The sequence below is a fragment of the Cervus canadensis genome, chromosome X, assembly GCF_019320065.1.
Source record: "Cervus canadensis isolate Bull #8, Minnesota chromosome X, ASM1932006v1, whole genome shotgun sequence".
Taxonomy (NCBI): domain Eukaryota; kingdom Metazoa; phylum Chordata; class Mammalia; order Artiodactyla; family Cervidae; genus Cervus; species Cervus canadensis.
Genome location: NC_057419.1, coordinates 6361902 through 6388889, shown reverse-complemented (window position 1 = coordinate 6388889; position 26988 = coordinate 6361902). Strand labels below are relative to the sequence as shown.

General features: G+C 51.0%; 3 protein-coding genes across 13 annotated transcripts in view; 2 read left to right on the top strand and 1 right to left on the bottom strand.

Annotated features, from left to right (window-relative positions):
• The window catches only part of LOC122434372 (arylsulfatase L-like), a 19573-nt gene extending 12928 nt beyond the window's left edge, over positions 1-6645 (top strand). For all 5 annotated transcript variants that reach the window (XM_043457657.1, XM_043457656.1, XM_043457655.1 and 2 more), the window contains 6 exons: positions 1475-1898; positions 2494-2630; positions 3428-3562; positions 4022-4184; positions 5248-5369; positions 6202-6645. In XM_043457657.1, the coding sequence (XP_043313592.1) occupies positions 1475-1898; positions 2494-2630; positions 3428-3562; positions 4022-4184; positions 5248-5369; positions 6202-6560 (1340 nt within the window). In that variant the 3' untranslated portion in view covers positions 6561-6645. The remainder of the gene's footprint in view (positions 1-1474; positions 1899-2493; positions 2631-3427; positions 3563-4021; positions 4185-5247; positions 5370-6201) is intronic.
• ARSH (arylsulfatase family member H) overlaps positions 1-11751 on the bottom strand; it is a 50060-nt gene extending 38309 nt beyond the window's left edge. For 2 of the 5 annotated variants that reach the window (XM_043457650.1, XM_043457651.1), the window contains exon 1: positions 10751-11467. The gene's annotated coding sequence lies outside the window, so the exon portion shown is untranslated. Of the gene's footprint in view, positions 1-10750; positions 11469-11732 lie in introns of those variants that run through there. The other 3 variants (XM_043457647.1, XM_043457652.1, XM_043457646.1) reach the window with 3 other exon arrangements.
• LOC122434370 (arylsulfatase D-like) lies at positions 9997-25961 on the top strand. 3 transcript variants are annotated; one of them, XM_043457643.1, is made up of 10 exons: positions 9997-10107; positions 12795-12944; positions 13887-14008; positions 15410-15532; positions 17540-17963; positions 19152-19288; positions 19963-20097; positions 20773-20935; positions 22850-22971; positions 24957-25961. In XM_043457643.1, exons 1-10 carry the CDS (start codon positions 10064-10066, stop codon positions 25319-25321), a joined length of 1785 nt encoding a protein of 594 aa, XP_043313578.1. In that variant the 5' UTR covers positions 9997-10063; the 3' UTR covers positions 25322-25961. The 3 variants fall into 3 exon arrangements, with proteins under 3 accessions (XP_043313578.1, XP_043313577.1, XP_043313579.1); XM_043457642.1 differs by lacking the exon at positions 9997-10107 and adding an exon at positions 10503-10638; XM_043457644.1 differs by lacking the exons at positions 9997-10107; positions 22850-22971; positions 24957-25961 and adding exons at positions 10503-10638; positions 21270-21503.
• Positions 25962-26988: the final 1027 nt, after the last annotated feature.

The following is a 26988-nucleotide window of genomic DNA, read 5'->3' as shown; positions in this document are numbered from 1 at the left end:
AGCATGGTGGGAAGGGAAGTCAGGAGTCTGGCATGGACATGGACACACTTCTGTATTTAACATGGAGAACCAGCAAAGGACCTGCTGGACCAGCACAGGGAACTCTGCTTAAATACTCTGTAATAACCTTATGGTCACCAGGGGGAAGCATGGGGGAAGGGATAGTCAGGGAGTCTGGGATGGACATGGACACACTGCTGTATTTAACATGGAGAACCAGCAAGGACCTGCTGGACAGCACAGGGAACTCTGCTAAATGCTCTGTAATAACCTGATGGTCACCAGGGGGAAGGATGGGGGAAGGGATAGTCAGGGAGTCTGGGATGGACATGGACACACTGCTGTATTTAACATGGAGAACCAGCAAGGACCTGCTGGACAGCACAGGGAATTCTGCTCAATACTCTGTAATAATCTGAGGAAAAATTTTGAAAAAGAAGAGATACATGCATATGTATCACTGATTCACTTTGCTGTACATCTGAAATTAAGAGAACACTATTAATCAGTAAAACTGCAGTATGAAATAAAAATTTAAAAAATAAAAATACAACTGCAAATCATCTACAAGACGGTATTGGACGCATCACAGATGTGACAGTAACAAATTTTCAACAGAATGCAAAATCTCTCTAAGGTCCCCACTGCAGACCACATGCGGTTCTAATCCGTTGCTGTTGTCCAGTCACTCAATCGTGTCTGACTCTTTGTGACCCCATGGACTGCGGCACGCCAGGCCTCCCTGTCCTTCACCATCTCCCAGAGTTTGCTCAGACTCATGTCCATTGCGTTGGTGATGCCATCCAACCATCTGATCCTCTGTCGTCCCCTTCTCCTCCTGCCTTCGGTCTTTCCCAGCATCAGGGTCTTTTCCAGTGAGTCTGTTCTTTGCATCAGGTGGCCAAAATATTAGAGCCTCAGCTTCAGCATCAGTCCTTCTAATGAATATTCAGGACTGATTTCCTTCAGGATGGACTGGTTGGATCTCCTTGCAGCCCAAGGGGCTCTCAAGAGTCTCCTCCAACACCACAGTTCAAAAGCCTCAATTCTTTGACGCTCACCTTTCTTTTTGGTCCAAATCTCACATCCATACATGACAACTGGAAAGACCACAGCTTTGACTAGATGCACTTTTGCTGGCAAAGTTACGGAGTTCTCAACTGAGAAACAGTAAGATGCAGGCAACTCATAGGTGTTTGAAAGAATGATCAGACTCTGAGAAGATGGAGATGGTGATTAGTTACAACGGGCACCAGAAACACGGGCACACTTCTCCTTGCCTTGACCCAACCCGGCCAGGTTCCTGGGGAAATAACAGCAAACACCATCCCCTGCCCACCTGCCTGCACCCTGACCTCATCCCACCACCCAGCCGAGAACCGAGGACTCGGCAAGCACGTCGTACCCACTCATCGAAGAATGAAAGGACCACTGTCACATCTGCACACTTTTTTTTTTTTTGCCTGTTTTCCAGGAAAATGGCATTTGGGTCTCAACTGTGCGTCTGCCAACGATTACTGCCACCACCCGCTCAATCACGGCTTCGACTATTTCTACGGAATGCCGTTCAGCATGATGGCAGACTGCGAGCGCTGGGGACTCTCCGAGAAGCGTGCGGTCCTGGAGCATCGACTGGGTGTCTGTTCCCAGCTCGTGGCCTTGGCCGCCCTCACGCTCACCATCGGGAAGCTCACCCACCTGATCCCAGCCTCCTGGACTCCGGTCATCTGGTCGACCGTCGTGTGCCTCCTGCTCTTCACCACCTCCCGTGTGGTGGGCGCCCTGATCGCGCACGCGGACTGTTTTCTGATGCGGAATCATTCCATCGCAGAGCAGCCCATGCGCTCTCAGAGGACGACGCCACTCATGCTCCGGGAGGTCTCATCCTTCGTCAAAAGGTGAGTGCAGAGAGGCGCTTCGGGGTGAAGACGCATCTCGAATCTCCTTCTTCCCAAATGGGTAGGTTGTTGTTCAGTGGCTCAGTCGTGTCTGACTCTTCGCGGCCCCATGGACTGCAGCACGCCAGGCCTCCCTGTCCATCACCGGCTCCCAGAGCTTACTCAAACTCATGTCCTTCGAGTAGGATGAGATGCCATCCAACTCTCTCATCCTCTGCTGCCCACTTCTCTTGTTAATAGGTATAAAAAAAGTGAAACCGACAGTTGCTGAGTCATGTCTGATTCTTTACCACCCCTGTAGCCCACCAGGCTCCTCCGTCCATGGGCTTCTCCAGGCAAGAATACTGGAGTGGGTTGCCATGCCCTTCTCCAGGGTATCTTCCCGACCTAGGGATCAAACCCAGGTCTCCTGTGTTGCAGGAAGATTCTTTACAAACCGAGCCACCAGGAAAGCCCGCATGGTGAAATCCTTCTGGCTCAGAGAAACAGTTTTGGTCAAATGGATGGTCCTAAATGATGATCCCTGGGAACCCAACTGGGTCCACTGCAACAAGTGAACAAGAAGTAAAGCCAGGTGTGTTGTATCGGTTTTCAGAAACAAGCAAGGACCTTTCCTCCTCTTTGTGTCCTTTCTACACGTCCACACCCCACTTGTCACGACTGAGAACTTCCGTGGGAGGAGTCCCCATGGGCTTTACGGGGACAACACAGAAGAGATGGACTGGATGGTGGGTAAGTAGCTTTTCTTCATTGCTGTGCAAACAGTTTAACGCCTGCTTCATAGTCACCACTGGTCCCTCTCCTTTCTTCTCTGTAATCTTCGTTTGCCTCACTTTTAAGTGTTCGCCACACTGTCCTATGTCTCATGCAACGTTGTCACTCTCCTGAAATTTTTTGGAGGCTGAATGGGGGCACATACAAACAGATGTATCAATCTTAGATCAAAGACGCTATCTGGTTGTTCAGTCTCCAAGTTGTGTCCGACTCTTTGCGACCTCATGGACTGCAGCACTCCAGGCTCCTCTGTCCTTCTCCATCTCCTAGAGTTTGCTCAAATTCATGCCCATTGAGTTGATGAAGATATCTGATCATCTTATCCTCTGTTGTCCCCTTCTCCGCCTGCCTTCAATCTTTCCCAGCTTCAGGGTCTTTTCCAGTGAGTCAGCTCTTCCCATCAGGTGGCCAAAGGACTAGAGTTTCAGCATCAGTCCTTCCAATGAATATTCAGGGTTGGCTTCCTTTAGGATGGACTGGTTTGATCTTGCAGTCCAAAGAACCCTAAGAGTCTTCTCCAGCACTACAGCATCAGTTCTTTTGCCCTCAGCCTTCTTCATGGTCCAACTCTCACATCCGTACGTGACTAACTGGAAAAACCAGAGCTTTGACTACACCCACTAGAATCCCACACTTCTGTGACTGGTCACTCAGCATGCTTTCATACTAAAGACTCCTTTTCATGAAGTGTTCCAAAAATTTGGTGAAAGACTGTCTTCTGTTTTGACCGCCTCAGACACATGTGTTCTTTGCAGGCCAGATCCTCAATACTTTGGACACAGAAGGGTTGACCAACAGCACCCTCGTTTATTTTACATCGGATCACGGCGGGTCCTTAGAGGCTCAGTCTGGAAACAACCAATATGGTGGCTGGAATGGGATATACAAAGGTGAGAGTTACGCATTCTCAGATGTGTGTCTACTGTCTTCATCTCTTCCCAATAATTCTCAACCCTTCCTCTGGAATGTGAGTTTACAAAAGCAAAGTCACAAAAATCAGAAGAACCCCAATGATCACTGTGGTGGACAGAATCATGTCCCCAAAGATATCCACGTCCTGACACCCCACATGGTTGATAGACAGAATAATATCCCCAAATACTGACACCTGAGTGGTGGAGAGAATAATGTCCCCCAAGACATTCACATCCTGATCCCAGGATGGTGGAAAACCAACACCCAGATTTATAAGGAAAATAAAATCTGACCATGTAGGAGCTAAATGTCATCATGTCATTAAACAGAGAGGGGGAGAAAGAGTGATTTAAAATGAACACAAGGGTTAAGTCACCCAGGGAAGCAACCCCTGATTTGCAATCACATTCTTTCCTGTTCATGTTTAAACACAGGCAGCAAAGGCACGGGCGGCTGGGAAGGCGGGATCCGGGTCCCGGGGATATTCCGGTGGCCCGGGGTCCTGCCGGCCGGCCGCGTGGTCCATGAACCCACCAGCCTGATGGACGTCTTCCCCACCGTGGTCCACCTGGCGGGTGGCCAGGTGCCCCAGGACAGGTAAAGACCGGCCCAGAGAAGGCAATTCCGTTTTGCATACAGACAACGTGTGCGTCAAACATCACTTTCGTTTGGCCTAAAACGCCCAGGAAATGGGTACCTGGAAAATCGTTCATCATTATGGGCTCCAATGTCTTCTTTATGGTGTACACAACATGTCCCTCTCCTGAGTTAAAAGTGGAGCCTCTTGAGTATGACGATGGTCGCTGAAACACACCGACATATTTACTGACAGTCCATCACGAGAGAGTCCTTTTCACGTAGCCTGATAGGGACTTTCGATGTTTCCATTTTTTTTTCTTTTTAAAAATTATTGAGACTTCCCTGGAAGCCCGGTGGTTGAAACTCCGTACTTCCAATGCAGGAGTTGTGGGTTCAATCCCTAGTCAGGGAACTAAGATCCTACACGAAGCACAGCACGACCCCCCCAAAAAATTATACAAAATTTGGGAGTAAAAGAAAGAAAATAATGTCTTAAACTTGCCAACATACAGATGAATACATAATTAATTTATATGATGAAAGTGAAAGCATTAGTTGCCCAGTCATGTCTGACTCTTCGAGACCCCATGGACTGTAGCCGGCCAGGCTCCTCTGTCCATGGGATTTTCCAGGAAAGAATACTGGAGTGGGGTGCCACGCCCTTCTCCAGGGGATCTTCCCAACCCAGTGATCAAACCCGTGTGTGCTGCATTGCAGGCAGATTCTTTACCAGCTGAGCCACCAGGGAAGCCCCATATATATCGTATATACGCATACGTATTTTGTTATATATATTTATGGAATGATTCCAGGTCTTGTGGAAGCACACCACATATTTCTGTAAGGAGTTAAAGCTCCAATCCGTATAAAATCAAGCAGCTGTTTCCCAGACAATAACCCATCCGTGCATTCAGAGTAATGCCGGGTAGACCTTTGCTTCAGCCCCCTGGAGGGGACGGACCTGCCTGGCTCTTCCAACCAAAGGCGGATGGTATACCAGCTGCCCGCCTGGGCTCGCTAATGGCTCCTGCCCGCTTCCCAGTGCCCCGCCCTGAGTCCGCTCCTTCGCTCCCGCCTGCAGGGTGGTGGACGGCCGGGACCTGCTAGCCCTGCTCCAGGGGACCGCGGAGCACTCGGACCACGAATTCCTCATGCACTACTGCGAGAGCTTTCTGCACGCCGCCCGGTGGCACCAACGCGACCGTGAGTCCGCCGCACGCGGGGGCCCCGCTTGGCCTCTGCTCTCCTTTTCTGCTCCTTCACGCCTTTCATATATTTCCACGTGACCGCCCTTACTTCCTTCTTGGCGGTAGTTTCCTTCCGATCCCAGGAGCATTCTTTTCTGCTCCTTCACGCCTTTCATTTATTTCCACGTGATGGCTCTTACTTCCTTCTTGGCGGTAGTTTCCTTCTGATCCCAGGAGCATCCTTTAGCTGTCAATCATCCTGTCCCCAATAGGAAGGGAAGGCTTGCCAATGGTTTCCTGGTTGTTCAGTCGCTAAGTAGTGTCAAACTCTTTGGCGACCCCATGGACTGTGTGTAGCCCCGCCAGGCTCCGGTCCATGGGATTCTCTGGGCAGGAATATTGGAGTGGGTGGCCATGCCCTCCTCCTCCAGGGAATCTTCCCGACCCAAGGGTCGAACCTGGGTCTCCTGCATTGCAGGCGGATTCTTTATCGTCTGAGCCGCCAGGAAGCCCAAGGATACTGGAGCGGGTTGCCAGGCCTTCCTCTAGGGTTTCTTCCCATCCCAGGGATGGAACCTGGGTCTCCTGCATTGCAGGCGGATTCTTTACCGTCTGAGCCGCCAGGAAGCCCAAGGATACTGGAGCGGGTTGCCAGGCCTTCCTCTGGGGTTTCTTCCCATCCCAGGGATGGAACCTGGGTCTCCTGCATTGCAGGCGGATTTTTTACCGTCTGAGCCACTAGGGAAGCCCACGCCTGTCCCATCCGCCCCAAACAGGCTCAGAAGACCGGCCACCATCCATCCTTAGCCTGCAGGTCCCACCCGCACTAATTCTCGCCTTCCCGCCAGGAGGCGCAGTGTGGAAAGTCCACTTCGCGACCCCCGTCTTCCAGCCGGACGGCGCAGGCGCCTGCTACGGGCAGCTGGTGTGCCCCTGCTCTGGGGACCGGGTAACCCAGCACGACCCACCGCTGCTGTTCGACCTGTCCCGAGACCCTTCCGAGGCCCACGCCCTCACGCCGGACACGGAGCCCTCGTTCCACCGGGTGGTGGAGACCGTGGCCCGGGCCGTGGCGGCCCACCGCCGGACGCTCAGCCCGGTTCTGCTGCAGCTGGACGCGGCGGACAACACGTGGAAGCCGTGGCTGCAGCCATGCTGCGGCCGGTTTCCCTTCTGCTGGTGCGATCGGGACGCGGACGCACGATAGGAGCCCGCCTGGGAAACCCGGCTCCCCGAGCCCCTGCAGGTCTTCACTGGCGCCAGACAAATATAAACCACCGGTGTGAAGTCAAGTCGCCTGCTTGTGTGGGCTTGAATCCTTTCTCCGCCACTTCTAAAGTTACCTAACTGAAGAATCCAGGCTGCGGTCAGTGTAGGGCAGTGGTGGGCGGGAAGGAAAGGCTGAGATGTATGAAGACAGTAACTTGGAAACTCACAGTGCCCTGCGTTGTGCCAGGCTCTTTGTGACCCCATGGACTGTAGCCCCACCAGGCTCTTCTGTCCATGGAATTCTCCAGGCAAGAATACAGGAGCGGGTTGCCAAGCCCTCCTCTCGGGGATCTTCCTGACCCAGAGATCCAACCGCATTGCAGGCGGATTCTTTACCAGCTGAGCCTCCAGGGGAGCCGGGAAACTTACATGACCATGTGTAAATTACATAACCAATGGGAATTTGCGGTATTGCTCATGGAACTCAAACGGGGGCTCGGTAACAACCCAGAGAGGTGGGGGGTGGGACGGAGGTTCAAGAGGGAGGGGACACAGGTATACCTATGGCTGATTCATGCTGAGGTTTAGCAGAAGCCAACCAAAGTCTGTAAAGCAATTATCCTTCAATTAAAAAGATAAATCAATAATAAAAAAGAAAAGAATCCAGTACTTGTCTTTATGTTTTGACTATGAGAAAGACAAATATCCTATATTAATGCACATGGGACAAGGGGACGACAGGGGATGAGATGGCTGGATGGCGTCACCGACTCGAGGGACAGGAGTTTGGGTGAACTCCGGGAGTTGGTGATGGGCAGGGAGGCCTGGCGTGCTGTGGTCCATGGGGTCGCAAAGAGTCGGGCGACTGAAGTGAATGCACATACATGGAATCTAGAAAGATGGTCCTGGCGATCCTAACTGCAGAGCAGCAAAAGAGGCGAAGACATAAACGACGGACTTGCAGACACAGCGGGGGAAGGATGGGGTGGGACCGGCAGATAGGGTAGCCTTGAAACATATGTCCTATCCTTCGTAAGGTAGACAGGCAGTTGGAATCTGCTGTACGGCGCAAGGAAGCCAAAGCTGGCGCTCTATGACGGACTATAGGGGTGGGATAGGGAGGGAGGTCCAAGAAGGAGGGGACATATGTATACCTATGGCTGATTCAGGTTGAGGCATGGCAAAAGCCAGCATGATATTGGGAAGTAATGACTCTCCAATAAAAAAAAAAATAAGACGCCTAAGCTAAAATATACAAATGAACTTATCTATACTACAGAAACCCGGGTCTGATGCCTGGATTGGGAAGATTCCCCCCTGGAAGAGGAAACAGCAACCCACTCCAGGATTCTTGCCTGGAGAATCCCATGGGCAGAGGAGCCTGGCGGACTACAGTCCACGGGGTCACAAAGAGTTGGACACGACTCAGCAATGAACTCACACACCCACACATACTGCAGAAACAGTCATAGATGTAGAAAAGAAAATCAGGCTTACCAGGGGGTAAGGGGTGCACAGGATAAATTGGGAGACTGGAACAGACACAAACTTTAGACTATGACGTCTGAAATGGCTTTCTTTTTCTTTTTTGCTATTCAAATATAATAGCACATTTTGAAAAGCAAAAATAGTCTAGGTCTAAATTTTTGGAATTAACATGCACGTTTAGAGGAACTGTTGTTAAATGGCTTTCTATGTGTCACTGGTGGTGAAGAACCTGCCCGCCAGTGCAGGAGACCTGAGACGCAGGTTCAATCCCTGGGTCGGGAAGTTCCCCTGGAGAAGGAAGTGGCGAGCTACTCCATCCCGTATTCTTGCCTGGAGAATCCCGTGGACAGAGGAGCCTGGCAGGCTATACAGTCCACGGGGTCGCAAAGTTTCGGACATGATCGAGGCAATATAGCACACATGTATTAAACAGATAACTTGTGAGAACCTACTGTATAGCTCAAGGAACTTTACTCAATGACCCGTGATGACCTGAATTGGAAGGAAATACAAAAAAGAGGGGATCCATGTGTATGTATGACTGATTCACTTTACACCTGAGACTAAGACAAGATTGTAAATCAACTCTATTCCAGTAACAGAAGACCCTTGAGAGTCCCTTGGACTGCAAGGAGATCCAGCCAGTCCATCCTAAAGGAAATCAGTCCTGAATAGTCATTGGAAGGACTGATGCTGAAGCTGAAGCTCCAATACTCTGGCCACTTGAGGTGAAGAGCATGTTCACTATTCTCATGACTGCAGCTTTTCCAGTTTTTGGGGGGTGGGATCCCAGAAACCTGCATCCAAAGTGAACCAACCAGCTATCAGTTCAGTTCAGTTGCTCAGTCGTGTCCGACTCTTTGCGACCCCATGGACCGCAGCACGCCAGGCCTCTATGTCCATCACCAACTCCCAGAGTTTACCCAAACCCATGTCCATTGCGTCGGTGATGCCACCCAACCATCTCATCCTCTGTTGTCCCTTTCTCCTCCTGCCTTCAGTCTTTCCCTGCATCAGGGTCTTTTCCAGTGAGTCTGGTCTTCGCATCAGGTGGCCAAAGGATTGGAATTTCAGCTTCAGCATCAGTCCTTCCAATGAATATTCAGGGTTGATTTCCTTTAGGATGGACTAGCTGAATCTCCTTGCAGTCCAAGGGACTCTCAAGAGTCTTCTCCAACACCACAGTTCATAAATACCAATTCTTTGGTGCTCACCTTTCTTTACAGTCCAACTCTCACATCCATACATGACCACTGGAAAAACCACAGCCTTGACTAGACAAACCTTTGTTGGCAAGGTAATGTCTCTGCTTTTTAATATGCTGTCTAGGTTGGTCAGTAACTTTTCTTCCAAGGAGCATGTGTCTTTTAATTTCATGGCTGCAGTCACCATCTGCCGTGATTTTGGACCCCCTCAAAATAAAGTCTGTGACTGTTTTCATTGTTTCCCCATCTATCTGCCAACCAGTTATAACGAATTTCAATCCCTGTTCTTACCACATTGCCACCAGTTTGGGGGTGTGATAACAGTCACGTTACTGGAAGGACTGTTGCTGATGCTGAAGCTCCAATACTCTGGCCATCTGATGCGAAGAGCTGACTCACTAGAAAAGACTCAGATGCTGGGAAAGATTGAAGGCGGGAGGAGAAGGGGTCGACATAGGATGAGAAGGTTGGATGGCATCACCGACTGGATGGACAGAGTTTGAGCAAAGTCCGGGAGATGGTGATGGGACAGGGAAGCCTGGCAGTTCTACAGTCCATGGGGTCGCAAAGAGTCAAACACGACGCAGAAACTAAACAACGGCACCCCCACTTTGGCCCCAGTCCCCTGGGAGTGCCAGCCACCGAGAGCCACCCAGGCAAACCTGTTTAGGAGCTCAGTTCCGCCTGAGGCCCCAGGACTTTAAGCGGATTAGAGCGGGAGGGGGACCCCACACCCCTGCTCTCGCCGCTCGGTGGGCGGGACACAGCGCGCACGGGGCAAGGTCCCGCGCTCGGGCCGCGCTCCGCCATGGCGCCCGCTGCGCAGAGGAGACGCGCCGCGCACGCCGCCAGGTGCGCGGGACCCTGGGACCCGGTCCTTCCCCGATCCCGGGGCTGGGGGCGTGGAAACAGGAGAATGGAGAGGGGAGGGGCGTCTAGGGCGAGCGCGGACCGCCCCCCACCCCCAACCCCACCCACCCAGCCAAAGGCCGGGCTGCGCTTGCGCCTCGGAGTCTCCAAAACGCAGCTGGAGGCAGCCTCGCCTTCCCGGACGCCGGCGGGACAAGAGAGCTGGGCGGGGGGCGTCGGGAGGTGGGGGGGAGGGACGACGGGAGGGAGCGGAAGGAAACGGACCAGAAGCCGGGGGGGAGGCGGCGGGGAGGAAGCGGGGGCACGCAGGCCACGCCCCGGTAGAGGTGGCGCAGGCCCTCCCCCGCTCTCCAAAGACTTCCTGTCCCGCCCCAGAGGTCCCGGTCCCCAAGCGCCTCCGCGTCCCCTCCGGCCACTCTCTATGGCGCGACTCTCCCGGGCTCCCTCTTGGAAAAGCCCACGCTCCGGAGCCTCCTTCCAGCCCTCTCTCCCCGCGCGCCCTCCATCCCCAAAGTAAGACACAGCCCCGTTCTGAACAGTGACCACCCTCCCACCCCCCACCCCACAGGCGTGGCCGTGTGCCTGAAACCCACTAGGATGCACTCGGTCTGCCCCTTGTCCCTACCTTCCGGACTCTTGGCGACCCCCGTGGACTGGAGCCCCTCCAGGCTCCTCTGTCCATGGGATTCTCCAGGCAAGAATTACTGGAGTGGATTGTCATTTCCTTCTCCAGGGGGTCTTCCTGACCCAGGGATCGAACCCGGGTCTCCAAACGGCAGACAGATTCTTTATCTTCTGGGCCAACAGGCAGGCCCCCAAAGAGGTGATAGGATCTTGATTTCTTCCTCTTGCATTGTTTAAAAGACAGTCCTACACTGTCGTCAGTAACCCATAACTGAGTCTGGCGGTTCGGTTGCTCTGGGGAGCCTTCTTTCTGACATGTAACTTCAAGGAGAAGGGTGCTGTAAGCGTGAACACCACGTAGGGGGTGTATTTAGCATAGATTCCAAGGTGGGGGGGGGGTGAATTGTGGCTCCTGCAGAGTCAGGGGTCAGAAAAAGCAAACTTTAGTTACAGACAGGCAGAGTTCCGAGCAGTTAAAGTGAAAAAAAAAAACAAAACTAGGAATGATCAGCCCTGCTCACTGTTCACTCTCTTCTTTGTTCTCAGGAAAGGGAAAGAAAAACTTATTTCTCTTTTCCTTTTCACCACCACAAATTCCTCCAAGGGTAATCCCACTCCCCAAGTCTCAGGCCACCGGCTACAGGTCCGGAAACCCAAGCGCGGCAGAAACGCCGCCCCCAGTTTCCGGACTGCTTGGCGCATCGGGGCCCTACTGGGGGATGGGGTTGGCACGGGGTGGGGGGGGGGAGGGCGGCTGCTGGGGACTCTGGGCTCCGCTGAAGCTTCTAGCCCCCAGGGCTTGGGGGTGGGGAGAGCCTCGGTAGGTCCACCCCCAGGACCGCCCAAACCTCCGTTACGCAGTGCACACGCCGAGGCGGCGCCCGGCACTCGCTGGCGGCGCGCCTTGCAAACCGGATCGGTGATTGATCCAAACAGCTGTGCTGTCTAGGGGACTTTTAATCCCGTATTGATCCTTTACAAACCGAAGTCCCCAGGCTACAGGTCCCCAACCCCGAGCACCGCGGAGACGCCTCCCCGACCCTCCGGACTGCTTGGCGTATCCGGACGCGATCGGGGAACGTCCACCGGGACGCGATCCGGGAACGTGGATGGCACCGGAGGCCCTGCTAGGTCTCGGGGATCCGCTGGAGCGTCTAGCCCCCGAGTGCCTCTGGCTTTTGGGGAGCGGGGAGAGCCTGCGTAGGTCCACCCCCAGGACCGCCCAAACCTCAGTGGCGCGCGCCGGGTGCGCCCCCGACGCTCGCTGACCGCGCGCTTTTGAAATCCGAGCAGTGATCATTTGATCAAAAGAGCTGTGCTGTCTAGGGTAGTTTTAATCCCCTATTGATCCTTTAAAAACAAAGTCCCCCTCTGATCCGACCTGGCCCCATTTCCCTCCTGGCGGAGCCTGGGCCCCCCTCACCCTGGGCTCCCCCCACCCTGGGCCCCCCTCACCCTGGGCCCCCCTGACCCAGGAAGGCAGTTCTGAGGCCCAGGGAAAGGCGTGCCCGTGGTGCAGGGAGAATTAATTACAAAGTAGTGCAAGGTGGGGGCCTGGGTGAATTCAGTGAAAGAAACTGAATTTGGGCTGATCACGACTTTCAGAAGCAAAAACTAACGCGTTCAAGTTTTGTGTGGCGCGTGGAATGGATTGGTCAAGCCTCTGGGATAAAAGTATACAAGGGCTGCAGGCTCTTCTTTCTTAAATCCTAATATAGAGGAGGAGCTTCCTAGGTGGCTTAGCGGTGAAGAATCCCTCTGCCAGTGTAGCAAACACCGGTTCAGTCTCTGGGTGGGGAAGATCCCCTGGAGAAGGAAATGACAATGCACTCTGGTTATTCTTTCCTGGAGAATCCCATGGACAGAGGAGCCTGGTGGGCTCCTGTCAGTGGGGTTGCAAAGAGTTGGACCGGACCTATGGAAGGAGCACTCGTGCAGTGGAATGCAAATGCCCGCACCTTCCCCGCAACCTGGTTTGAAAGGCTGACTTTTTCATTCCAAAGGAGACGTTTATTTTTTGTCTGTTTTCTTTCTTCTCTCTCTAGGGACTCTTTAAATGTGTTGCTCATCATGTGTTTGCTTCTGAAGACTTGCGAATTAAAATCAGCAAATATGTCTAAACCAAATATCCTGCTGATAATGGCAGACGATCTGGGCATTGGGGATCTCGGTTGCTATGGAAACGACACACTAAGGTACCAGGAGCTGGGGATGGGGGGGGCAGGAGGCAGTTCTGGCGGGGGGGTGGGGGGGGGGAGTGTGTACCTGTTTGGATGAACGAAGCAGACTTCAAATCTGCCTGCAGAAATTAGGAAATTTCTTAAGGCATCAAATTTCCACAGCGAAAGTTATTTTTGGAGCAAAAGAGCATTATCAACCTTTCTGAGGTGAAGAAGAGAGTGCAAGGGACTTCAGAGGGAAAGAAGGAGAGTTAGAGGGAAATCTGAGACTAGTAAGGTGAGAATTCCTAAGATCAGGCAAGTGATGCTGAAGCTCAGTACTTTGGCCACCTGATGCAAACAGCGGAGTCACTGGAAGAGACCCTGATGCTGAGAAAGACTGAGAGCAGGAGGAGAAGGGGATGACAGAGAATGAGATGGTTGGATGGCATCACCAACTCGATGGACATGAGTTTGAGCAAGCTTCGGGAGATGGTGATGGACGGGGATCCCTGGCTTGCTGCAGCCCAAGCGTCAGACACAACTGAGCATGCACGGAAACCTTTTGTGGAGTGAATGTGCATGATACCATCAGCCGCCACCTCTGAACAGAAGTTTCAGGAACTGCCTCTGCAGATGTGTGTATGTGCTAGTTGCTCAGTCGTGTCAGACTCTGTGACCCCATGGACTGTAGCCCACCAGGCTCCTCTGTCCATGGGATTCTCCAGGCAAGAGCACTGGAGTGGCTTGCCTCCTCCAGGGGATCTTCCCTATGCAGGGATTGAACCCAGTTATACTAAATTACAGGCAGGTTTCTTTACCATCTGAGCCCCCAGGGAGGTCCTGCAGGGGACAAAATACAATTAAAGGAAGTTCCTCAAATGGAGAAATCATTCATATACCTTTCAGCACAGGGACCCTACCCCGCTCACTCTCGCTTGGCCCATCCTAACGGTGACCTTGGTGTGCTCTGCCCAGGACACCGAACATCGACCGGCTCGCGGAGGAAGGTGTGAGGCTCACCCAGCACCTGGCGGCCGCCCCCCTCTGCACCCCAAGCAGGGCCGCCTTCCTCACGGGGAGACACGCCTTCAGATCAGGTCGGTGTTGTGGGGGCGGCTGGGGAAAGGGCTGGCCTTGTCCACCCGCTGACTGTCCTTAAAAATGGGGTGGTGGCCATCTCCCGGAGTTAGCCCAAGTTCGTGTCCATTGCATCGGTGAGGAGGCAAACCACTCCCGTATATTTCCCAGTGAGAACCCCACGAGCTACTGTATAAAAAGACAAGGGGGCTTTGATACAAATAAAAAAAAAAAGACTAACACAAAAAACAAACAAACAAAAAGAATTAGGTGGTAGGACTTCCCTGGTGGTCCAGTGGTTGAGACTCCATGCTCTTCCACTGCACCGGGCATAGGTTCAATCCTTGGGCAGGGAACCAGATTCCACATGCCATAACTAAGACCCTGCACAGCCAACACACACACACACACACACACAGACACACACACCAGGGACACACACACACACACACACACACACACCAGGCAGGGAACCAGATTCCACATGCCATAACTAAGACCCTGCACAGCCAACACACACACACACACACACACACCCCTATCTTTCTTTAAAAAAAAGAATCAGGTGGTGGGACTTCCCTGGCAGCCCAGTGGTTGGGACTTTTCTTCCAATGCAGGGCGCATGGGTTTGATCCCCAGTCAAGGAACTAGATCCCACTTGACACTACTCAGATCCTGCACAGCCAAATAAATAAATGTATATTAAAAAAAAAAAAAAAAAGAATCAGGTAGTGGGACTTCCCTGGTGGTCCAGTGATTGAGACTCTGAGGTTCCAGTGCAGGGGGCATGGGTTCAATCCCTGGTCTGGGAACTAAGATCCTGAAAATAGCCAAAAAAGAAAAAGAAATCAGGTGCCGATAGTTGATAGATGGTTAAAATACAATCTGCAAATTCACTTTCCTGGAATTATGTAAATATTGTGCTCTGGTGGTGCGAAGCTGCTCAGTCATCTCCAGACTCTATGTGACCCCATGGACTGTGGCCCTCCAGGCTCCTCTGTCCATGGGATTCTCCAGCCAGGAATATTGGAGTGGGTTGCCATTTCCTTCTCCAGGGGATCTTCCCAACCCAGGGATCGAACCCCCGTCTCCTCCATTGCAGACAGTTTCTTTCCCATCTGAGCCACCAAGAAAGCTCTGTAACTACTGAGAATTCAGAAAGCTGAAAGTCTTCAGGGTAACTGATTGTATTCCAAGTTGTTTGTCCAGAATCTTTGAGTCAGTCTCGAGGTCGAGTTGCAATTTCAGATGGTTCCTTACAGGGTCGTCTGCTGTGGAGAACCTCAGTCCCCAGCGGAGACCCTCGGCGTACTTGCCGGAAGTACGGTAGTTACCAGAAGTAGGGTACTTCCCGGAAGTACGGTACTTCCGGCTGTTTACCGGAAACCAACCTTTTCTCTCGGCTCTGCTCAACTCCACAGGCATGGACGCCACGGACGGCTACCGGGCCCTAATGTGGAACGCGGGCTCGGGGGGACTCCCGCAGAATGAAACCACGTTTGCAAAGATCCTTCAGCGGCAGGGGTACACCACGGGCCTCATCGGTATGTGGTGACGTGTATATTCTTCTGCTTTCTTTGCGTGACGGTGAAGGTCAGGGATTGCAAGACCCTATGTTCCTAGAATCATTGGGAAAGACCCTGATGCTGGGAGGGATTGGGGGCAGGAGGAGAAGGGGACGACAGAGGATGAGATGGCTGGATGGCATCCCCGACTCGATGGGCATGAGTTTGAGTAAACTCCGGGAGTTGGTGATGGACAGGGAGGCCTGGCGTGCTGCGATTCACGGGGTCGCAAAGAGTCCGACATGACTGAGCGACTGAACTGAACTGACTGATGTTCCTAGAAAACATTGAAACGTCAGAACCCAGATGTAGTTCCTGGTTCCTCTCATGTCTCTTGAATGGTTCACCATGTTGAAACTGAAGAGTCTTTTTTTTTTTTTTGACCCAGTAATTTTCTTTTCTTTTAACAATATTCATTCTTATTTTTTTTTCTAGACTTTTTTTTTTGAGGATAGTTGTTTTACAATGTTGTCTTGGTCTCTGCTTTACAATGAAATCAATCAGCCATGAAGAATGCTTCCTCTTGAGCCTCCCGCTCACCCCCGGCATCCACCCCACTAGGTCATTGCAGAGCCCCGAGCTGAGCCCCCTGTGCTATAGAGCAGCTTCCCACCAGCTGTCTGTTTTACACGTGGTCGTGTATGGATGTCAGTGCTGCTGTCTCAGTTCGTCCCACCCTCTCCTTCCCCTACTGTGTCCACATGTCCTTTCTCCACACCCTTGTCTTGATTCCTGCCCAGTGAATAGGTTCACCTGTTCCCTCTTTCTAAATTCCAAACATACCCGTTAACATACCATACTTGTTTTTCTCTTTCTGACTTAACTTCACTCTGTATAGCAGGTTCTAGGTTAATTCACCCTCAGTACCAGTCACTCAAATTCATTCTTTTTTTATGGCTGAGTAATATTTCATTGTATATATGTACCACATCTGTATTCATTCATCTGTCAATGGACATTTAGGTTGTTTTTATGTCCTGGCTATTGTAAATAGTGCTGTAGTGAACATTGGAGTGCATGAGTCTTTTACAATTATGGTTTTCTCAGGGAGTCCTTGTAACTTTAAAATATTTCTCCATTAGCCTCTTTGCTGGAGGAATCCATCTTTTCCTCACGGCACTGGTCAGAATCTTCTAGACATTATATTGGTTTAAATGTCCACACCTTGAGGGAGGGGGGATCGGGATGGGGAATACACGTAAATCCATGGCTGATTCATGTCAATGTATGGCAAAAACCACTACAATATTGTAAAGTAATTAGCCTCCAACTAATAAAAATAAATGGAAAAAAAATTTAAAAAAATAAAAAATGTCCACACCTCATCTCAAAACTCAGTGTTAAAACATCAGATGGTGGACAGCTTTGGAGGTGGCTTTCTTCTGTATGGTTTTTATTCTCCACAATCTTCACTGCAGCCCTCTGTTTTTGTTTCCTTAAATGTAAAAGGGCAGATTCCTGGGTTGGGAACCAGGACAGAGTCTTACAGGTTCTGAAGATAGCTTGTGAGTCGTGGGGAGACCACGGGAACAAGTGTCACTTCTCCACGTGGAATTTTGGGCAGCTGTAGCCCACCAGGCTCCTCTGTCCATGGGGTTCTCCAGGCAAGAATACTGGAGTGAGTTGCCTTCTCCTATTCCAGGAGATTTCCCAAACCCAAGGATTGAACCCGCATCTCTTGTGTCTCCTGCATTGGCAGGCAGATTCTTTACCACTGAGACACATAGGAAGCCCCTATTGCTTTTTGTGTGTTGGTGTTCAGTTGCTCAGTTGCGTCCGACTACTTGCGACCCCATGGCTTGCGGCATGCCAGGCTTCCCTATCCTTCACCATCTCCCGGAGTTTGCTCAAACTCATGACCACTGAGTCGGTGACGAACCTCCAAATTACCCTCAGAAGGTAATTTCAGGCTGAGTCCCTTAGGCATACACTGTTTTTTTATGTTTCATCTTTTTTTTTTTTTTAAGTTCTTGCTTCTGTCTTCAGGAAAATGGCATCAGGGTGTAAACTGTGCCTCGCGCACCGACCACTGCCATCACCCTCTGCACCACGGCTTTGACTATTTCTACGGCATGCCCTTCACGCTGGTCAACGACTGCCACCCAGACAGGCCCCTGGAAGTGGACGTGGGCTTGAGGGCCAGGCTGTGGCTTTACACCCAGATCATGGCCCTGGGCGTGTTGACCATCGTGGCCGGCAAAGCCTGCAGGCTGATCTCCGTTTCCTGGAAACTAGTCTTGAGTGTGGCCACCCTGGTCCTGCTGTTTTTCACGTCCTGGTACGCCAGCTTTGGCTTCGTCCGCCGCTGGAACTGCATCCTGATGAGAAACCACGAAGTCACCGAGCAGCCCATGGTTTTGGAAAGAGCTTCGAGCCTCGTGCTTGAGGAAGCCGTTTCCTTTATTGCAAGGTAATGGCGCCGTCCCCTTGGAAATCAGAGGTGAGTTCTCGCTGCATCTGAGTCTCTTTACCACCGGTGGGAATCTGCCAGCTCTATGAGCAGGCATATGTGTGTGTGTGTCTTAGTCTCTTGGTCATGTACAACTCTGTGACCCCGTGGACTGTAGCCCACCAGGCTCCTCTGTCCATGGGATTCTCCGGGCAAGAAGACTGGAGTGAGTTGAAATGAGCAGGTGGATTTGAAGACTTCAGCGGTTACACATGGATTGGTTTCCAAAACTCCAATCTCTTCTTTCTTTTTTTTGGCTCTGTTTTGTTTTAGTTAATATAAACGTTCTCTGTGTGCATGCTCAGTCGCTCGGTTGTGTCCGACTCTTGGCGACCCCCGTGGTCTGTGGCCCGCCAGGCTCCTCTGTCCATGGGATTCTCCGGGCAAGAATACTGGAGTGGGTTGCCATTTCCTTTTCCAGGGGGATCTTCCAAACCCAGGGATATGAACCCAGGTCTCTTGCATTGGTAAGCTGATTGTGGTAACACTAGCAACACCTGGGAAGCCCCTGTGTATTTGACTGAAGGAGATGAAATCAGGACAGTGAACAAATATCTGGACCTTTATGTTCACTGCGGCAGTGTTCACAATAGCCAAGACGTGGAAACAGCCTAAGTGGATGAAAGGATAAAGAAAATATATATGTATATACACACATGCTCGTGTTCTTTGCAACCCCATGGACTGTAGCCCGCCAGACTCCTCTGTCCACGGGATTCTCCAGGCAAGAATGCTGGAGTGGGTTGCCATGTCCTCCTCGAGGGGATCTTCCTGACCCAAGGATTGAACCTGGGTCCCCTGCACTGGCAGCTGGATTCTTTACCACTGAGCCACTTGGAATGTCTAGAATACTTCACAGCAACTTAAAAGAGTAAGGGGGCTGTGTGTGCTGATATGGAAATGTAGCTGACATGACCCTCGGGCGTTCCTGGGACAGACCCCGACCCCTGTCCTCTGCCCCAGCTCCTGTCTGAAGTACGTAGATCATAGTGTCTGATGCAGACTTCTTCAGTTGTTTTACAGATGCCAAAACCCCCAGCAAACGGAACATGTTAACTACTTGATGCCCACGAGCCTTCAGTCTCTACTTTCAAGTCCTGGATCAAAGAGATGCTCTTATAACCGAAGGATGTCCTCTCCTCTTTCCAGAAATAAGCGTGGTCCATTCCTGCTCTTCGTGTCACTGCTGCATGTCCATATCCCCCTGGTGACCACAGAAAGGTTCCTTGGGAAAAGTCAGCACGGCTTGTATGGCGACAATGTGGAGGAGATGGACTGGCTCGTGGGTAAGTCAGCCCACGGCCAGGCTTCATTAGTTCCCGGCCTTCCCTTGATGGCGGGGTGACAGGTGGGGGACCTCCCCAGGAGCCAGCCTTCAGTAAAGAATCAAAGACATAGAGGACGATTCTCCCATATCATCCACAGACTCCTTCTGCCTTTCCGATTCCTTTTGTCTACTTTTGCACAACGGTGTCCTTTTAAAGCCTGTGATTGAATGCTGTCACGCCAGGTCTTCCCTGGTTGTCCAATGGTGATGACTTCACCTTCTAACTCGGGGTGTGGGTTCAGTCCCTGAATGGGGAGTTAAGATCCCACATGCCTCGTGGCCAAAAAACCAAACATGAAACAGAAACCATATTGTAGTACATTAAACAAAGAGCTTAAAAATTAAGTTTTAGTCACTCAGTCGTGTCTGACTCTTTGCAACCCCTTGGACTTCAGTCTGTCAGGTTCCTCTGTCCATGGGATTCTCTAGGCAAGAATACTGGAGTGGGTTATCATGCCCTCCTCCAGGGGATCTTCCCAACCCAGGGATCGAAACTGCGTTGCCTGCATTGGCAGGCGGGTGGGTTCTTTTACCACTGAGCCACCTGGGAAACCCTCAGAAAGGAGACATCGTGTTGAATTCTCAGATGCTGTTTCATTTACGTTGCCCTGAAATGCTCCGTCTTTCCCAAAGGGGAGATTCTGAATGCCGTTGAAGAACACGGTCTGAAAAACACGACTCTTACGTACTTCACCTCTGATCACGGAGGACACTTGGAGGCGAGAGACGGACACGTCCAGCTGGGCGGGTGGAATGGAGTATACAGAGGTAAGGCCCACGGGCATTGAGGTTCCAGGGTAAAATCTCTTTACATTGGTACTTTTAAATATCTGACATGAGGGACTTCCCTGGTGGTCCACTGGTTAAGACTCTGCACTTCCATTGCAGGAGGAACGGGTTCGATCCCTGGTCAGGGAACTCAAATCCCACATGCCTTTCAGCCTGGCCAAAAAAACTTTTAGAAATAAAATGAATAAAATAAAATTTGATACAGTCCATCTGAATTATTCTGGAGAAGGAAATGGCAACCCACTCCAGTGTTCTCACCTGGAGAATCCCATGGACAGAGGAGCCTCGTGGGCTACAGTTTGTGCGTGCGTGCTAAGTTGCTTCAGTTGTGTCTGACTCTCTGAGACCCCCATGGACTGTAGCCCACCAGGCTCCTCTGTCCATGGGATGCTCCAGGCAAGAATACTGGAGCGGGTTGCCTTGCCCTTCTCCAGGGGATCTTCCCCACCCAGGGATCAAACCAATGTCTCTTACATCTCCTGCGTTGGCAGGTGGGTGCTTTACCACTAGCGCCCGTGGGCTACAGTGATGGCAAAGAGTCGGACACCACCGAGCGACTGAGCGCGCACACTGGATATAGACACTCAGGTACATCCGGGTGTGTGCCTAGGCTGGAGCATCTCCTGAGAATGCAATGGCGTCCTTCCCTTCCAGGTGGCAAAGGCATGGCCGGCTGGGAAGGCGGGATCCGGGTCCCGGGGATATTCAGGTGGCCCGGCGTCCTGCCGGCCGGCCGCGTGGTCCATGAGCCCACCAGCCTGATGGACGTCTTCCCCACCGTGGTCCAGCTGGCGGGCGGCCAGGTGCCCCAGGACAGGTACACCTCCCTGCGTCCTGAGAGAGCCCCCTTCCCTCGTCCATATTTTAGGGGAAAACAGTCTACAATAGGAGAACGTTTAAAACAATCTCCCATGGAGGGGACAGGCTGATGTGAAATGACCACACCCCGGAAAACAAGGCTAAATGAACTGTTGGGTCCAGTGACTTGTTTTGATTTTTTTTTGGCAAAAGTTTACATTTTGGCATCACACTCCGGAGATCCGGTTGTCAGAATGCGACATCTGCTATTAATCTTCTGAAATGCAATCTTGCCCACGTGTTGGTGAGGCTATGAGAATTTAAATTTTTTTTTTTATTTTTTTTATTTTTAGGCTGTGCCACACAGAATGTGGGATCTTAGTTCCCGGACCAGGGATCAAACCTGTGTCCCCCCCTGCACTGCAAGTGTTCAGAGTCTTAACCTTGCTGGACAACCAGGGAAGTTCCTTGAAAATATGATTTAAAAATGATTATGTACCTCGATACACACCCAAAAAGCCCCTCTCATACATGAGAGAAAATAGAAGTAAATATTTTTTTTTTCTTATAAGTAAATATTTTGATATAAGATTGGATTTTACTTCATTTAGGATAATCAAAAAGGGACTTGCCTAGAGCTCCAGTGGTTAGGAATCCGCGTTTCCACTCACAGAGGGTATGGGTTCGATCTCTGCTTGGAGAACAAGGATTCTACCAGTCACCTCCTCCCCCCCAAAAAAAACCTGAAAAAAGATAACCAATAAATATTTGTGTATGATGGATAATAACATAAGGTACTTTATCCCCTAGTTCTTACTGCCCCCCTAAAAAAGCCATCTTATTAACTTTTTAGTTTAGTAGTATTTGTAGTTCAGCAGATTTCTCTGGAGAGAGAGAGCCAACATACATATGTGTGTGTGTGTGTGTGTGTGTGTGTGTGTGTGTGTGTTAAGTAGTAAGGGCTCTTGCTAGTGGCTCTGATGGTAAGGAGTGCCTGTCTGCAATGCAGGAGACCCAGGTTCGATCTCTGGGTTGGGAAGATCCCCTAGAGGAGGACATGGCAACGCACTCCAGTATTCTTGCCTGGAGAACCCCATGGACAGAGGACACTGGCCGGCTTCAGTCCATGGGGTCAAAATAAGACATTTATCATAAGGAATTGGCTCATGCAGTGGTAGAGACTGGAGAATTAAAATTTGATGTTGGGAAGGCTGCAAGGTGCAAACTCAGGAGAATTTCTGTATCATTGTGTTGAGGGAGAGTTTTCTCTTCTCCAGCAAACCTCAGATTTGTTTTTGACAGCCTTCAACTGATTGGACCAGGCTCACCCTCCTAAACCCAGGGCGATCTGCTTCACTCAAAGCCTTGCTGACTGTAGATGTTCGCCTCACCTCCTATATATAAAACAGATACCAACAAGGCCTGGCTATACTGCACAGGGAACTCTGCTCAATGCTCTGTAATCACCTAAATAGGAAAAGAATTTGAAAAAGAATACATGCATGCCTTACGTATCACTGATTCACTTTGCCACATACCTGAAACTATTGCTTGCAATGTTGTTCATCAACTATACTCCACTAGAAAATAAAAATTCAAAAATACATACATAAATTGAAAAATATAAGTAAAAGGTTTCTGTTCCCCTAGACTTCAGCCTAGGGGCACGGGCAGCCCAGCTGGAATTTAAGAAGACTTGGTGTTAATATCTGCAGTCAGCGTGGTGTGTGTTGTTGTGTCTGGGTGTGTGTGCGTGTCTTCTATTTATGACGTGCTACGTGCAGTCTGGGCAGCCTCGGGGAGACGGGGCATGTCTGATCCACTGTGTGTTATCTGGGGTCCTGGCAGCCTTGGGGTTTTGAAGGTCCCAGGTCCACAGTGCTGCCCGCACAAGCTCAGTCTCAGTCCCTCCTGTGGTCTCTTCCCTGATCAGGGTGATTGACGGCCAGAGCCTGCTGCCCCTGCTGCGGGGAGATGCTGAGTACTCGGCTCACGAGTTCCTGTTTCATTACTGCGGGCAGTATCTCCACGCCGCCCGCTGGCACGAGAAGGACAGTGAGTGCACGCCTCCCCACGCCTCGGCGGGTGCTGGTCTTAGTCAGGGTCCTCCAGAGAGATGGAACCCAGAGGATGTGTGGGTGCCCGGGTGGATGGGCGGGTGGATGGGCAGGTGGATGGATAGATGATGGATGGATGGATTCACAGTGGATGGATGGATGGATGGATAGACTGATGGATGAATGGGTGGATAGAGAGATGGGTAGATAGATAGATGCATAGGTGAATGGATGGATGATGATGGATGGATGGGTTGATGGATCATGGATGAATGAATACATAGATGATGGCTGGATAGATTGATGGATGGGTGGGTGGATAGATGAATGGATATGTTGATGATGGATGGATAGATGGATATATTGATTGATGGATGGATGGATGGATGGATGAATGGGTGAATAGATGGGTAGATAGATGGATAGACTGATGGATGGGTGGATGGATGATGGGTGGATGGATGGATGGATGGATAGATAGACTGATGGGTAAATGGGTGGATAGATGGGTGGGTGGATGAATGGTTGATGGTTAATGGGTGGATGGATGAATACATAGATGATGGCTGGATAGATTGATGGATGGGTGGGTGGATAGATGAATGGATACGTTGATGATGGATGGACAGATGGATATATCGATGGATGGATGGATGAATGATGGATGGATAGATTGATGGATGGGTGGGTGAATAGATGAAAAGATATGTAGATGATGGCTGGATGGATGCATGGATAGATTTGATGGGTGGATGGATGATGGATGGATGTGTGGATGGGTAGAAGGATGAGTGGATGGGCAGATTAGTAGATGAATGGGTGGATGGATGGATGATGGAGGGATGGATGGATGGGTGGATAGATGAATGGATATGTAGATGATGGATGGATGGATGGATTGATGGGTGTATGGATGGTGGGTGGATGGATGGATAGATAGACTGATGAATGAATGGGTAGATAGATGGGTGGATGGGTGGATGATGGATGGATGAATTGATACATAGATGATGAATGGATGGATGGATGATCGATGGATGGATGGGTTGATGGATGATGCATGGATGTGTAGAGGGATGCATAAGGGATGGATGCATGGATACACAGATGATGGATGGATAGGTGGATAGATGGATGGATGGATAGATAGACTGATGGATGAATGGGTAGATAGATGGGTGGAAGGATGGATGGATAGGTGGGTGGATAGATGAATGGATATGTAGATGATGGATGGATGCATGGATCTGTCGATGGGTAGATGGATGAGTGGACAGATTAATAGATGAATGGGTGGATGGATGGATGCGTAGAGGGATGGATAAGGGATGGATACATGGATGATGGATGGATATAGGTGGGTGGATGGATGGATGGATGGATGGATGGATGGTGGTTGGTAAATAGATATGTAATAGATGAAAAGGATGATGTGATAGGTGGATAGAGAAATAGATATACACAGATAATAGATGAATAGAGTGAATGAGTGTGAGTGAAGTCACTCAGTCGTGTCCGACTCTTTGAGACCCCATGGACTATAGCCTACCAGGTTCCTCCATCCATGGGATTTTCCAGGCAAGAGTACTGGAGTGGGTTGCCATTGCCTTCTCCAGTAGATGAATAGGTAGATAATAAATAGTTTAGATACATATACAGGGACTTCCCTGTAGCTCAGATGGTAAAGAACCTGCCCGGCAATGTAGGAGACCTGGGTTCAATTCCTGGGTCGGGAAGATCCCCTGGGGGAGGACATGGCAACCCACTCCAGTATCCTTGCCTGGAGAATCCCATGGACGGAGGAGCCTGGCGGGGTCACAAAGAGTCAGACACAGCTACATATAGAGGACACAGCTGCATATGGAGGAAAAGATACAGATAGATGACAGATGGCTGACAGCTGACACACAAGACAGAAAGGTGAGGGAGGAGAGAGCCAGGTGTCCGCGCAGCTGATGGGGGACCGTCTCCGTTTGCCCGTAGGCGGAAGGCTCTGGAAGGTCCATTACACCACGCCCCTCTTCCACCCCGAGGGCGCGGGGGCCTGCCACGGCCGCGGCGTGTGCCCCTGCTCGGGGTCCGGCGTGACCCACCACGACCCGCCCCTGCTCTTCGACCTGTCCAGGGACCCGTCCGAGGCCCGGCCCGTGTCCCCCGACGCCGGGCCCCTGTACCGCGAGGCGGTGGCCCGCGTGGGCCGGGCGGTCCGGGAGCACCGCGGGTCCGTGAGCCCGGCGCCTGCGCAGTTCTCCTTCCGCCATGTGGCCTGGAAGCCGTGGCTGCAGCCCTGCTGCGGGATCTTCCCGTTCTGCGCGTGCTCCCGGGACGTGGACCCCGGGGAGACCTGACCTCGCTGCTCCCAAGGTCACGGCACGGGGTGGGCGAGGAGGCAGGGAAAACGGGACCCCTGTGTGCTGTCCGGGACGGAAAACTGGAGCAGCCGCTTGGGACAGCAGGCTGGAGGGTCCTCCAACCACCAAAAAATGGAACTGCCCTAGGATGCAGCAATCCCAGCCCTGCGTGCGCGCGTGTGCGTGTGTGAGAGAGAGTCTCTCGGTCGTGTCCAACTCTATACGACCGCATGGACTGCAGCCCTCCAGGCTCCTCTGTCCATGGGATTCTCTACCCAATAATACTGTAATGGGTCGCCATTTCCTCCTCCAGGGGATCTTCCTGACCCAGGGATCGAACTGGAGTTTCCTGCATTGCAGGCAGAGTCTTTACAACTGAGCCCCCAGGGAAGCCCTGAGTATTTGTCTGCAGGAGATGAAATCAGGATATTGAAGACTTATTTGCACCTCTGTGTTCACGGCAGTGCTATTCACAATAGCCAAGACAAGGTAACAACCCAAGTGTGTTATCGAGATGGATGAATGAATACAGAAAATACATGTGCACACACATAGTCATGCTCTTTGTGACCCCATGGACTGTAGCCCACCAGGCTCTTTTGTCCATGGGATTCTCCAGCTAAGAATACTGGAGTGGGTTGCCATTTCCTTTTCCAGGGAATCGTCCCGACCCAGGGATCAAACCTGGGTGTCCTACGTTGGCAGGCAAGTTCTTTACCAGTGAGTCACCAAGGAAACCCATACACACACACACACACACACACACACACACGAATATTACTTGGCCATAAAAAAGAAATCTTGTCACTTGCAGCAGCGGGCTTCCCTGGCTCTGTCTGCAATGTGGGAGAGCTGAGTTCAGTCCCTGGGTGGGGAAGACCCACTGGAGGAGGGCATGGCAACCCACTCCAGTATCCTTGCCTGGAGAATCCCACGGACAGAGGAGACTGGCGGGCTACAGTCCACGGGGTCGCAAAGAGTCAGACACGACTGAGCGACTGAGCAGACAGCAGGTGAACCTTGAAGGCATTATTATGCTAAGTGTAATAAGTCGGGCAGAGAAAGACAACTATCTTATGTTCTCACATCTGTGTGGAATTGAAAACAATAAAGTTACAGATGCAGAGAGCAGACTGCTGTGTGTCACAGACTGGGGAGGGGCTGGTGATGGGGAGACACTGGACATACATCCAAGTATAACATGGATAAGTACTTCCTTGTTGGAAACCTCCAAACTTTTCATGCCACCTATAAAGCCAACGATTCAAACAGGAATGCTTCTAATTTAGAGGTTCCGCTTGGCTTCCTTGAACATTTTTTTTTTTTAAGATTTTTTTTTTTTAACGTGGACCATTTTTTTAAGGTCTTTATTGAATTTGTTCCGGTACTGCTTCTGTTTTATGTTTTGGTTGTTTGACCCCGAGGCAAGTGACAATCTTAGCTCCCCAACCAGCGATCTTAACCACTGCACCACCAGGAACTCCTGTATTTCTTAAAAAACAAAAACAGTTTTTTAAGTTTATGCATTTTCACCTTATTTGGGTCTTTTTCTTCTTTTCCTCCGTTACAACTTTCTGACGCACTCCTCGTGAATGGCATTCATTTTGAGTCAGACCTTTTAAATGTTACGCATTTCCGTGGTAATCGGTCGTAAAACTGATTCT